A 12,420-nucleotide genomic window follows, 5' to 3' on the forward strand; every position below is an offset into this window, starting at 1 on the left:
AGATATGAATATATATCAGATTACTCAGAACAAAATATATATATATATATATATATATATATATATATATATATATATATATATATATATATATATAGTCACAATAATTCTGTGTGGAGTTTGTATATTCTCCCCGTGCCCGTGTGGATTTGCACTGGCTGCTCCGGTTTCCTCCTGCAGTCAAAAAACACACACTGGTAGGTGAATTGACTTCTGACAAAATGGGCCTTCATGTGAGTGGTAAGGAATTTAGAGTGTAAACTCTAGTGGGACAGACATTTATATGGATGATTCAATATTCTCTGGAAAGTGTGATATTGTGCTACTATACAAATAAACAATAAATAAAAAAAAATAGTTTCAATTATTATAGAATTGTTCTCATATAACACAGTACCACCCAAATACAACAAAAACAAAATCATGGCAGTAAACTGATATAAGTTTCTCATTTATCACTTTCGAAAACACAAATTAATTCCTCTTTCTTTAAGTTTTTGTGTTTAGTTCCACTAAAAAGCCTATGGTAAATAATCTACAGTCACTATCTAGAGTACTGCAGCAAAAGTTATATTTTTATTAATGTCAATAATCTGAATACTAACAAAGTATAAAGAATGAACTGCTTTGTTATCACATGTTGGCTTCATATACTTGAGCATTAGCACAAACATAGTGATCATTCCAATGCAGAAGTGGCATTCCTTTAACGGCAGAGTATAACATAAACAAAACTATACGCAGAATGAGATACTTGAGACAGGATGCCAGTTTCTGAAAAGCTCCCAGAAATATAGGCAACTTGTAAACCATCTCTGAATTAGGTTGGTGTGGTGTTTATAATTCTGAGGGAGGAGAAGGTGGAGATACAAGGATCTGTCAGTGCCATCACTAGGACTTTTTATGGGTAGCAGTTGCTTTTAGATATGACACTGGGTTAACTGAACACACAAAAAGTGGAACAAAGAAACTTAAAAGAAACCTTACACACTGATGACAATCAGGAAATCATAAATAAAAAGAATTCCAATTTGGGAGCTATTTTTTTATTTCCAAGCATTCAATTACATGCAATTTCTTATGTGTGTGATAAGGAGTACTATAAACAATGTATTTTCTGCAGATGCACAGAAAAGCCAGTAATTAATTCTGGCTTTTAGCCACACACTCTACTGAAACAACAGGGGGCTGTGGTTATAACAGTCAGAAGGCAAGCACATGTTTAATATAATGACTGTAATATGGAATGAAGAAACCGATAGTGGTGCTTGGGTTCACAATTCTGAATGCAAAGTTATAGCCATAATGAAAAGTTTAAAATAAGATGACAATAAGCAGAAACACCATTGAAAAGTGGAGTGGATGCTCCAAAAAAAGCATTGATGAGTATATGTGGGTATATTTACTAAACTGCGGGTTTGAAAAAGTGGAGATGTTGTCTATAGCAACCAATCAGGTTCTAGTTATTTATTTAGTATATTCTACAAAACTGCAGCTAGAAACTGATTGGTTGCTATAGGCAACATCTCCACTTTTTCAAACCCACAGCCTTTTCAGTGTGGAGTTTCTACTGTATTTGTGTGGGTTTCCTCTGGGTGCTCCGGTTTTCTCCCACACTCCAAAAATATAATCGTAGGTTAATTGGCTGCTATCAAGTGGACCCCAGTCTCACTCTCTCGGTCTGTGTGTATATGTTAGGGAATTTAGACTGTAGGCTCCAATGGGGCAGGGACTGAATTGAGTGAGTTCTGTGTACAGCGCTGCGGAATTGATGGCGCTATATAAATAGCTGGTAATGATTTAGTAAATATACCCCATGGTGTGAAACAATCCCATACAAGAAATCACATAAAATAAATAACATTAGTCCCTAGGAGTAAATCCAGCTAGAGGGTACTATTTTTGCCCAGTCTTTGTGTGGCACATGCAAAAGCAGGCTGTATCTTCCCTGCATCCAATTTAAAAATACATTTGCACATAATTGCCTACACTCCCGGAATTTCTGGGAGGTTTATGAAGGACTCCCGGATGAGTAGGCATCTTCTCGTGTCTTGGTGGAGGCTGGGCTTAATGACGCGATCGCGACATTAAGCCTCACCATGCAATGCCGTGAATTTTGGTCTTTCATAGCAGGGGGCACTTATTACATGACCTCCCCTCCAGGTTCTGCCAACTCCCCATGTTGTGTACAAAAAAAAAAAAAGTTATCCCTGAACACGTATGCAAAAAAAGCATAACCAATCAGTCTTATCAGTGCAATCGCAAATGGCCAATCACAAGTGGTTCACTAGTGCGGGAGACCACGTTCATCATCCACTATCTGCATTTGCCCCAGCCATCTGCAAATAATATGGCTCTCTCAGGTGTATGGCCATCTTTTCCCCGATCTGCATCCATTAGCAACTGCGTGAACACCCTCTTACTGTACTCGGCCTATGTTAGAAGGTCCTTGTCCTCCTCTCCAGGTGCAGACATATATGGCAGAGCCATGCAAACCTGCATGGCTAGGTATGTGCAAACCTTCTGGGTATGCGCAGAGTGATTTTGCACCAGGTACGCTACGCAAACTGGTATAGTAATCACTCCGCATCAGTACCATGGTCTATTGTAATGTCCACCTATATGTCTTCCTTATCAGAATTCTAATATCTATTGAAAAGTTATATGAAGAGAATTACATATTATTAGCATTAGTATATTTATGTATGTGCTGAATTTGAACTTTTCATTAAGAGGTTATGTGTTATATACATTACGGGCCCGATTCATTAAGTGAACACAATTTGTGTTTTGTTATTTTAAAACAGGTGAAAACTGCAAGCAAATACGGCCATATTCAACAAGAAAAGGATCACAAGAAACATTGAATAAGGGTGTAAGTACGCTCTGCCTATATGGCATTTGCCATATGCAGACAGACAACACATTGCAGGATACACTTCAATGCATATGTATATAGAAAATCCCATCATTCTCACAGAAAAAAAAAATACATTTACACGTGTTAATATAATCACTAATGAAAAAGACATTAAAAAAGTCATTTTTTTCAGATGAAATACATTTATCAGGATGTTCTTAATACCTACTGTACTCAAAATGCTTTTTTACAGTTGCTCTCAATTGCAAAGGCATGTCATAGCATGCATTCATGACATCACTTGGCACTTACACCTGCCCTGCAGCTAGTGCAAGTGATATGGCTGAAAAAAACATGCCTGAGAGATGCACAGAGCTTGATTCGGACGGATGTGCGTGTGCTCACACTGGACACGCCCTTACTTACAAACAAACGCTCCTTCTCTCTCCTGTCCTGCCCTTGAAATTGTAGCAGTCGGAATTGTCCTAAAAAATTAATTGGGTGCACTTGCGTTCACTTGTAAATAGTCAATTTCTGAGCATGAGCAGTGTAATTTTACGCACAACATCAGCATTTACATCCCTTAATGAATCAAGCCCTATAGGTTTCACTCTTAGGGGCATATTTAATTGTTGGCGTTACAGCCAAAAGTAACGCGCCTCGCTCTATTACTGTCATTACGGTAATAGTGCCGCATAAATACCGGTATTACGGTACTTTTCTCGCTGGATTTCAGCTCATGGCTCAGGGAGCTGCGAGATGAAATCCGGCTTACTATTACCATAATACCGGTAATAGTTATTCCGCGGCGGAAACCGCGGACAATTGAATATGCCCCTTTAACTGGCTAAATTAGCAGTCTGTGTAAGCTTTAATATTTAAATTGTATAAAACACACAAGGAGTTCCTAGTTTCAGAGAGAAGAAACCAGTTTAAAATCTCACTCCAAGCCTGTACTTAACTCCATATGCCTTACTGCCAACTGTCTCGAAAAAAATAAAGTCTGCCGTTGCTTTGTTTAGTCACCATGTTGGAGGTGATAAAGTCCTGAGTTCCAACAGTCTCACTTGTCTGGGACAGAACCCTTTAAGTTGTGAAAAAAAAAAAAAAAGACAGCAAATTTAGACATACTATGCATGGTCAAATAAATGTCAAATGGTTTACAGTATTCCATCCATTTATTGATTGCCTGCAGGAGTTCTGGATGGTAATTCCCAGCCCCGTCTTGGAAAAAGTCAGCTCTTGTCAGAACAAAAGGAAATTGTCCACTGCACAATCATATTGATTATTCATTGAAAGCTGCAAGCAGACATCATTGCTATTCATTATGCTTTACAAGGGAATCAGTAAAAAGTGGAAGCAACACAGAAATTGACCTAGGAGAGTTTATTAAAAGGTTGTATGTGTAGGTATAAAGGTAGCAGGAGTTGAAGGTTTGATTCTATATAAAAAAAAAAAAAAAAGCGAGATAAAGCCCAAGCTAAGGAGTGCAGCAGGAGGTATGAATACCTGTTAAACTTTATAGCAATCCAAGGAATGCGAAATCTGCCCTTTAGATTTACAAACCTTGCTTCTTTTTTTTTTTTTTTTTTAAACAAAAAAAGGAGCAAAGTACTAAATCTCTTTAGGTTGAGTGGAATGTCCTTTATAATGCCTGGAATCACAGACCTACCATCTCACGTAGAGAAGCCAGGTACAGCCAGAGCCGGTGCTAGGGTCCTTGGCGCCCTAGGCACAATGTGAAAATCGGCACCCCCCCCTTTAAAAATCGGCGCCCCCCCCCTTTAAAAATCGGCGCCCCCCCTGTCAAAATTGGCTCTGCGCTTCCCTCCCCTCAGCTCCCCATGTCTTTCTTTAACTTACCTGCATGAAGTTGCTCCTCTCTGCTCTGTCTTCTCCCCTCCACTCACAGACACTGTCGGGCCAAGATGATGACATCATCACGGCCTGTCACTGTCAGTGAGCGGAGGGGAGGAGACAGAGCAGAGAGGAGCAGCTTCATGCAGGTAAGATTCATGGCCCCTTCCCTCCTCTCCTCCCCGTGGATTTCCGTTTTAAATGACCATAGTCATTTTTTTTTTTTAATTTCGAGGCGCCCTGCACCCTAGGCAATTGCCTAACCTTGCCTAATGGGAGCACAGGGCCTGGGTACAGCCACCCTCTCATAGGAAAGTCTTCAAGTGGTGCACCTGTCTACAGATCAGGGAGTGTGATTTCTGTACACTAGCTTATGGTCACATGAGAATATCTTTCTTCTAATGAATGGTATCAACTACTTTGTAGGGTCATCCACCAAATAGCTAAAGTTGAATTCCTAAGGCAGGACAGCAAGACATAGATTAGGTTAAAAGAGACACACAGGGGGTGAAGTGAGAGGAAAGAGGTGTCCGGTATGGAGGACGACATCTCCTGGGTCAGGCCAGGGCCTAGTGCCATTACAATACATCTATATTGATGCAAAGAGGTCAGCAGTATCAGGACATGCATGGTTCAGGGAGTGAAAATTTATTTTTATTTGCCAACTTTTACATTTTGGTCTTATTCCGAATAATTAAAAATATCAAATTAAAACAAATAGAATTGCATTTTCCAAATTCAGACAAGTAGTGTGTAAGCTGTTCACTCATATACCAATATTATTCCCCATTATTATTGCTTTGGCATATAAGGTTCTTATACAGCACACAGAAATATACAGGCACACCCTAACTGGTTTACCTTTAGGTTCTTGGGACGCAGGGAGACAAAAATAAGGTAACAAGGCAGACACTGGAATCCAAACCAAGGGAACTGACAAGTTTCTCAGTGTGCTTTCTGGTGTCAGATCAGCAAATTTCAAAAGTAAACAATATTGGTGGTGACTGCATCTTATGGCTGACAGGAGCCCACTGAAACAGACCCCCAATCAGAGCCCACAAAACAGCTGAGGGCTAGTTCAGAGATAGCAGCAGTTCGCAGCAGTGTCTATGGCCTCTATAAAGCACACAGGTTCTCATGTGAATGCTAAAACTCAGATGGTCTACAGTAGGAGGGTATATTATTTAGAAATATATATTTATCCAAAAAGGATAAAAAAAAATGGGTGCTACTGTGAGACTTCAATATGAAATGGTTAATAAATTAAATGAATACTCAAAACAAAATTAATGATTAAAAAAGCCACTTTAGAATAAACTTGGTCCTGGTGACTGCAGCTTTTCTGGGGATTTGTCATGTGACAATTCCTAAAGAAATTGGAACAATATAGACAGTTAAGAAAGTGCAAATCTCCTATAGCAAGTAAATCATACCACCACATATTTATCAATCCACATATAGCAATTTAATTAATGTAAAATACATGCAAAAAATATATATACAATAAAAAATTAAAAAATACTTAAAAACAAATAAAAAAAAAGCCCAATTTGTTCCAAATAGGAACCCGATGTGCTATTCAATATCATTGGAGCTACAGTGCACTAGTAGAACATAGTCATCTTGTACGTTGTAACAATCCTTCAAATAAATATTTCACGTTCGGGATTCAAACTTTCAACCTTCTCTAAAGATTTCACTAGTCCACTACATTGCTATGAAATCAATTGCCGATCAAAAGGATTGAGAGGAGTATTCCAAAATTAACGATGCTAGCAATGGGATCCACTTTAAACGGGAACTAAAGTTAGTAAAGCTGAACTCAGCGGCTCTGTGACTTAAGGAGAGATATGTATATAGAGCTGGGCACAGCTGTGTATATTATTTCATGTAAAATGCAACGATCCATAAGTTCTTACAAATACTGAAGAGAAACCATCTAAATCTCCAATTATAAGGGTCAATATTAAAATGCTTCTGCAGCTATGAACAGGAGTTTCTGTATTTATTAGTATAATTTGTATATTATGGGGAACAATAAATCTCCACTTTATGTAACTTGTACTATATATTATAAAGGAGGAGATAGGAGCCATAAAAAATCATTGGGGCATATTCAATTGTTGTTTTTCCGCGGCGTGGAAAAACAACTACAAGTAATACGGTAAATCTAGCTGGATTTCAGCTCGCGGCTCAGTGAGCTGCGAGCTGAAATCCAGCGAGTATTTTACCGTATTAACACTTTTTCCGCGCACGATTACCGTAATAACGGTAATCGTGCGCGGACCGTGGGATTTTCGGCAATCCCGCCGACAATTGAATATGCCCCATTATGTCCAATCTCTATAGTTGATACACTTTTTAAATGGCTTTATTATTTAATTAAATTGTCCCAGTGGACTGACAAATACTACTAAACATTTACATGTCCTATAAAAGCATTCTTATTACTAATCTATATAAATCTTACTGGAAACTTATTATGCTGAATAATTTAAACATATAATTTTCTATGTAAACTATATATGTTTTATCGCATGTAACCCGGTGATGGGCAACAGGCGACCCTTCAAGCCATTCCCCTCCTTCCTGCATTCTGTTATTACAGATAGGTGTTTCTTTATTTGATTACAAGTATTATTTTATCCTATTACCGAAGTATATCCTGCTGCCTATTACTGTTCTAACCTATTGTACAGATGCATTCAACAATGTTTGCTGTGTTTTTGTCAGCAAATGAAATAAGGGGCCCGATTCATTAAAGAAAGTAAAGCAAAAAAAATTAGTAACTGTTCACCTGGGCAAAGCCATGTTGCATTGGAGTGGGAGGTAAATATAAAATGTGGGGATATAGTTTGTGTAGGGCATGTTCTAGATCAACTTTAAATTTCAGTATAAAAATAAAGCTATCAAATATTTGTGTGCTACATGAAAAAACAGACAGTATTTAACTTATGTGCAAAATAAACTAATTTGCACCCCTTGCATTGTAACATGACTTTGTCCAGGAGAAAACGTACTAAATATGTTTGCCTTACTTTCCTTAATGAATCAGGCCCAAAGCATTTGGAAGCTTCTTTATTAGCACATAGTAGTCAGTGTAGAGCTTTCAATTGTTTTCATGTTAGAGCATGTGTCCTGGAAAATGAGCTTCTAAACGCTGTGGTACATTGGCTGGAAAAATTTTTAACTATAATATAGCAAAAAATAATAATCAACATAAATAGTACCAAGATTAAAAAGAGCTATTACAAAAATAACCATTACAATAATAACGATTATTCTTTTTCTTCACACTAGTATATTACAAAAACCTCTCCTCACTTACATTTGCTCCTATTTCAGATTGATGCAATAGTAGTGAGGTATACAAAGTACAAAGGGCAACGTGTATAAAAGTAAAGAATGAGGTGCAGCAAGAAGTACAGAGGTACGTATAGTACTAAGGGCAACATGTTTAAAATTTAGAGAAGTAGGTACAGCGGCATTACAAAAGTGCTCCAAAAACGATTACAAGTTGCAGAATATTTAAATAGTATAAGGTTATGAACACACATTAAAATATGAGTTAGAAAACAAAATTTCATGTTGATGGGAGTCAGGGATTGGGGGTGCGAAGGGGCAGGGGGCATCTGTTCCCCGAGTCGCTCCCATAGTGGGCTACTTGGGTTGTGTCACTGGGCTATCTACATTTTATTTTCCTTTAAAATGCTCCTAATAGGCTGCTGAGCCGGGTCTCCCTTTCCCAGGGTACAATTTGCCAGCCAGACTCTGATGAGAGCACATTGTCAATGCAATAAGATATGGTTAAAAAGCATTTACATATACATTTGTATAAAGCTGCAATCTCACATGCATTTTTTTCCCTTTGAATAAACTTTTAAGCATGCAATAGTCATTTCTCTTAGCTGCTGTTCTACAAATCATTCTCCAATTTTCAAAATTTCTCTGAAAGGCAGCCAGCTAGACACAGACATAGTCAGTTCACTACAGAGACACAGACTCACAGCTCTCAGCATGTCATGAGATGGCAGACAGGGTAGAAGGAGGAGGCAGACAGAGCTCAGCGGGCCAAAGTTTTATTAAAACTAAAAGCACTAAGGTTTATGTATTATTTGTAATGTGACATTTGTATCTCAATAATTCTCACTTATTATTCAAAACCAGGTTTCACCTGGGTTATATTAATTATAAGTTGAAGTTTTTTAAATGCAAGGTTACTTGGACTATTAAATGAAAGCTCTAATACATAGTATGTCGTTGGGAAGCTAGAACACTGTTTTTTTTGGACAGACTAAGGGGTATATTTACTAAACGGCGGGTTTGAAAAAGTGGAGATGTTGCCTATAGCAACCAATCAGATTCTAGCTATCATTTATTTAGTGCATGCTACAAAATGAAAGCTATAATCTGATTGGTTGCTATAGGCAACATCTCCACTCCTTCAAACCCACCGTTTAGTAAATCTAGCCCTAAGATTAGGACAGAGCTTTGCAGTGATGCACTGCAATCAACCAGCTTCACCATTTGCCTCTTGTCTCCACCTGTAGTTGTAAGTTCATATATAGCTAAGTTGTTGGATTTATCTATACTAACATGAATATAAAGTATCTTAGGTCAGATCCATAGATCAACTTTATTAAAAAAAAAAAAAAATTAACTTATTTATTTACCATCTCAAAGTCTTTTGCATGCATTAACTTGGATCACTCAGATGGTTTTCCTATTTAGAGACTACCAGTGGTTAAGACCTGTTTAAATTTTAGAACTGGACACTCAGTTTTTACAGAAATGTGTCAAGGTTTTTAACTAAAGCTAATTCTCCACACCGAATTTATACAACTTCAGTTTAATGAGCTGTGGGTAACATCCAATGAACGACCAAAGATCCAATTGAAAAACAGCTAAATAAAATTTTACAGCACGCAAGCACTCTGCTGCCTCCCTTGGATGGACGCTGACCGGAGAGTAACAAGGCGATGGATGTATGGCGAGACATTTCTTCTCCAACAATAGCCGAAATACTGGTAATTCGGTGGAAAAACCCAATCTCACAATTGTAAAGCGCTACAGAATATGCTGGTGCTATATAAATAAGTGATGATGATCTCTCACCTGGCATACACTGCCTTTTCTCTTTAAAATCCCAGATTATATTTTGAGACATATATATATATATATATATATATATATATATATATATATATATATAGATATATAGTCAAACTAAAGTGGAGCCCAAATGAGTATTTCCTGCTGGCGATATAATTACATGTGATATTTTGATGATATTGAAACCATTTTGACTGGTGCACTGGAATTTATTGTGAAGGCAATTTAAGTAAAAATGTGGATTACTAACTTGTTAGGTTATGTGATTATAACAAAAGTTTTATTGTACCAATAAAAAATATTTTAAACTTAAAGTTCTACAATAGTTGTTACATCATACTTTATATATTTTTACATCTACTGATTATAAATAGATTTTGTCCTTATTGAATTCAAATTGCCAGCACCGTAATTTTTTCTTTGGCGTTCCAAAGCCTCTCTGCTCAATACATCATGTACTATGTTACGGTGTTCAGGGGAGCCAAATTACCTGAGCCCTGGCCTGCCTGGGGGGCCCTCTAGCGGGTGCCGTTGTGAAAGCTGCAATAACAGGTCAGTAAGAATAACGCCATTTTAATACATAATGAGGGGAATTAAATTGCCGGCGATGTGGTGTAGAAATCTCCACTCATTTTAGAGGTGTGAGGAAAAATGAGCGGAGATTTCTGTCAAAATCTCCGCTGCGAAATGTCTCACGGACGTTCCGGACTTGCCGGAGAGATTTGGCTCCCTGCAGCGCCCTCCACTGCTTTGTGTCTTGAGTGGAGCCTGCTATGTTTTCTCTGCCTGTATAGTGCATTCTGCTCTGCTACACAGATATGTTCTCTGTAATATGTGGGACAAACATACAGAGATATGTTCTCTGTAATATGTGGGACAAACATTCCACACATTATATTGCATTCATAGTGTGTGTGTGTGTGTTATATATTCTAGTTATCCGTTCTACCTGCCTGAATGTATGTCGGAAGGGAGCGCTGAGTGCATAACCCATCCATTACGGCTGCCGGAATTGGGCTTTCAGTATCTTAGACAACTTCTCCAGTTACCGGAATGGGGTTTTGAGTACATCATTCATCCATTCCGGAATGGCTGATTAATGTAATTAGACCTCCATTCCAGCACCTGAAATGGATGGCTAAGGTACTGGTAAACCCATTCTGGCAGCAGGAACGGATGGTTAAGGTACTCGAAGCTCCATTCTGGCGCGTGCGCGTGTGCGTGTGTGTGTGTATATATATATATATATATATATATACACACACACACACACAATACAATATAATATGTGGAATAGTTGTTCCACATATTACAGAGAACATATCTGCGTTACAGAACAGAATGCACTATATAGGAAGAGGGAAAAAAAACAAAAAGGTTCACTCAAGACAGCAAGCAGCATTTCAGCTTTTACCTAATCCCCAATAATAATAATAACAATAAGTTGTTTACATTACATGCCAAACTTTCTGGGTATATGAGGAGCTCTAGAGTTCACTGCATCAAAACTTGCACCAGTAAACATGCTGTTTACTCAGCATTACTTTTATATTCTCAACAGCAACCCATGTAGCCCCTACTACCACAATCAGCTTGGTTTGTGTTTAGTGAGAGACAAGAACATCCCGGGGGAAGAGCTGTAAGTGTGAAGTGATGATAGGTGTTTGTAACTTTCGTATCTCACTGTATACAATGTAAACAAACTTACCTCCTCCTTAGCGTAGACCAAAACAAAGAGATGGTGATCAGCAGCAGCCCCGCTGCAATTACAAATTGAAGGGCGTCAATCATCGTGGTGTCAATCTTCCGCTACACTTCCTCCACAAGACTGCACTGCAGACCCTGAGCTCAGTGTGAACCTTAGTACAGTACAGGCAGCAAAACTTCGGCCTCCACTCTGTCTGTGGGCGTGACAGTGAGGAGATATTGGCTCACCCACTGGAACCCCTCCCAGGCCATGATCCCTGCTCCGTGAAAAAACCACTGATAGCCAGAGGACTTCTATTCCCACACATGTGTGCGAGCTGCAGACCGCATTGTACACCAAACTTTATTGTTCCTAAGAGTGGACAACACCCGTCACTCCAGCTGTTGTAAAACTAGAACATCTAGAGCATGCCAATGTCTGCAGGGCTGCAACTTGTACCTGTAACACAACAGCTGGAGTGGAGACACATGTAGGAAACCTCTGCAATCTACTTGTAATGCTGTATAGGTTTTATGCTGGTGTGTTGAAGCTATACAAATGGTTGGTGTGTGGGTGAGGTGTGGTAGCTTATGACACGCCCGGGACTCTCGGTACCAGTCTGCATCACACAGTGTACAAATCAAGGCAAACACCCACGCAGAAGGAGATTTGTAAAAAAAAAAAAAGATACAAACTCATATATTTCTAATTTTTTTCATTTTACAGAACATATATGGTAAATATACTTTTTGATGAAATTGCATCAATGTCAACACATCTGTAACTCTTGTTTGTCTTTTTTCCAGTTATATAACTTATTTGAGTACGTAAAAACACAAACACTATACCCTCCCAGGTATCTTCTGGGCGCTGATTTAAATGCCAACCACAGCAAACAGTCTCA

At 38.4% G+C, this 12,420-nt stretch overlaps 1 protein-coding gene across 2 annotated transcripts in view; it reads right to left on the reverse strand.

Moving 5' to 3' along the window:
* The window catches only part of CYP7B1 (cytochrome P450 family 7 subfamily B member 1), a 187,507-nt gene extending 175,503 nt beyond the window's left edge, over positions 1–12,004 (reverse strand). Inside the window, exon 1 of one of the 2 annotated variants that reach the window (XM_075213578.1) lies at positions 11,538–12,004. In XM_075213578.1, coding sequence (XP_075069679.1) covers positions 11,538–11,620 — 83 coding nt within the window. In that variant the 5' untranslated portion in view covers positions 11,621–12,004. The remainder of the gene's footprint in view (positions 1–11,537) is intronic. The other variant, XM_075213577.1, reaches the window with a different exon arrangement.
* Positions 12,005–12,420: the final 416 nt, after the last annotated feature.

Source organism: Mixophyes fleayi, chromosome 5, assembly GCF_038048845.1.
Source record: "Mixophyes fleayi isolate aMixFle1 chromosome 5, aMixFle1.hap1, whole genome shotgun sequence".
Classification (NCBI taxonomy): domain Eukaryota; kingdom Metazoa; phylum Chordata; class Amphibia; order Anura; family Limnodynastidae; genus Mixophyes; species Mixophyes fleayi.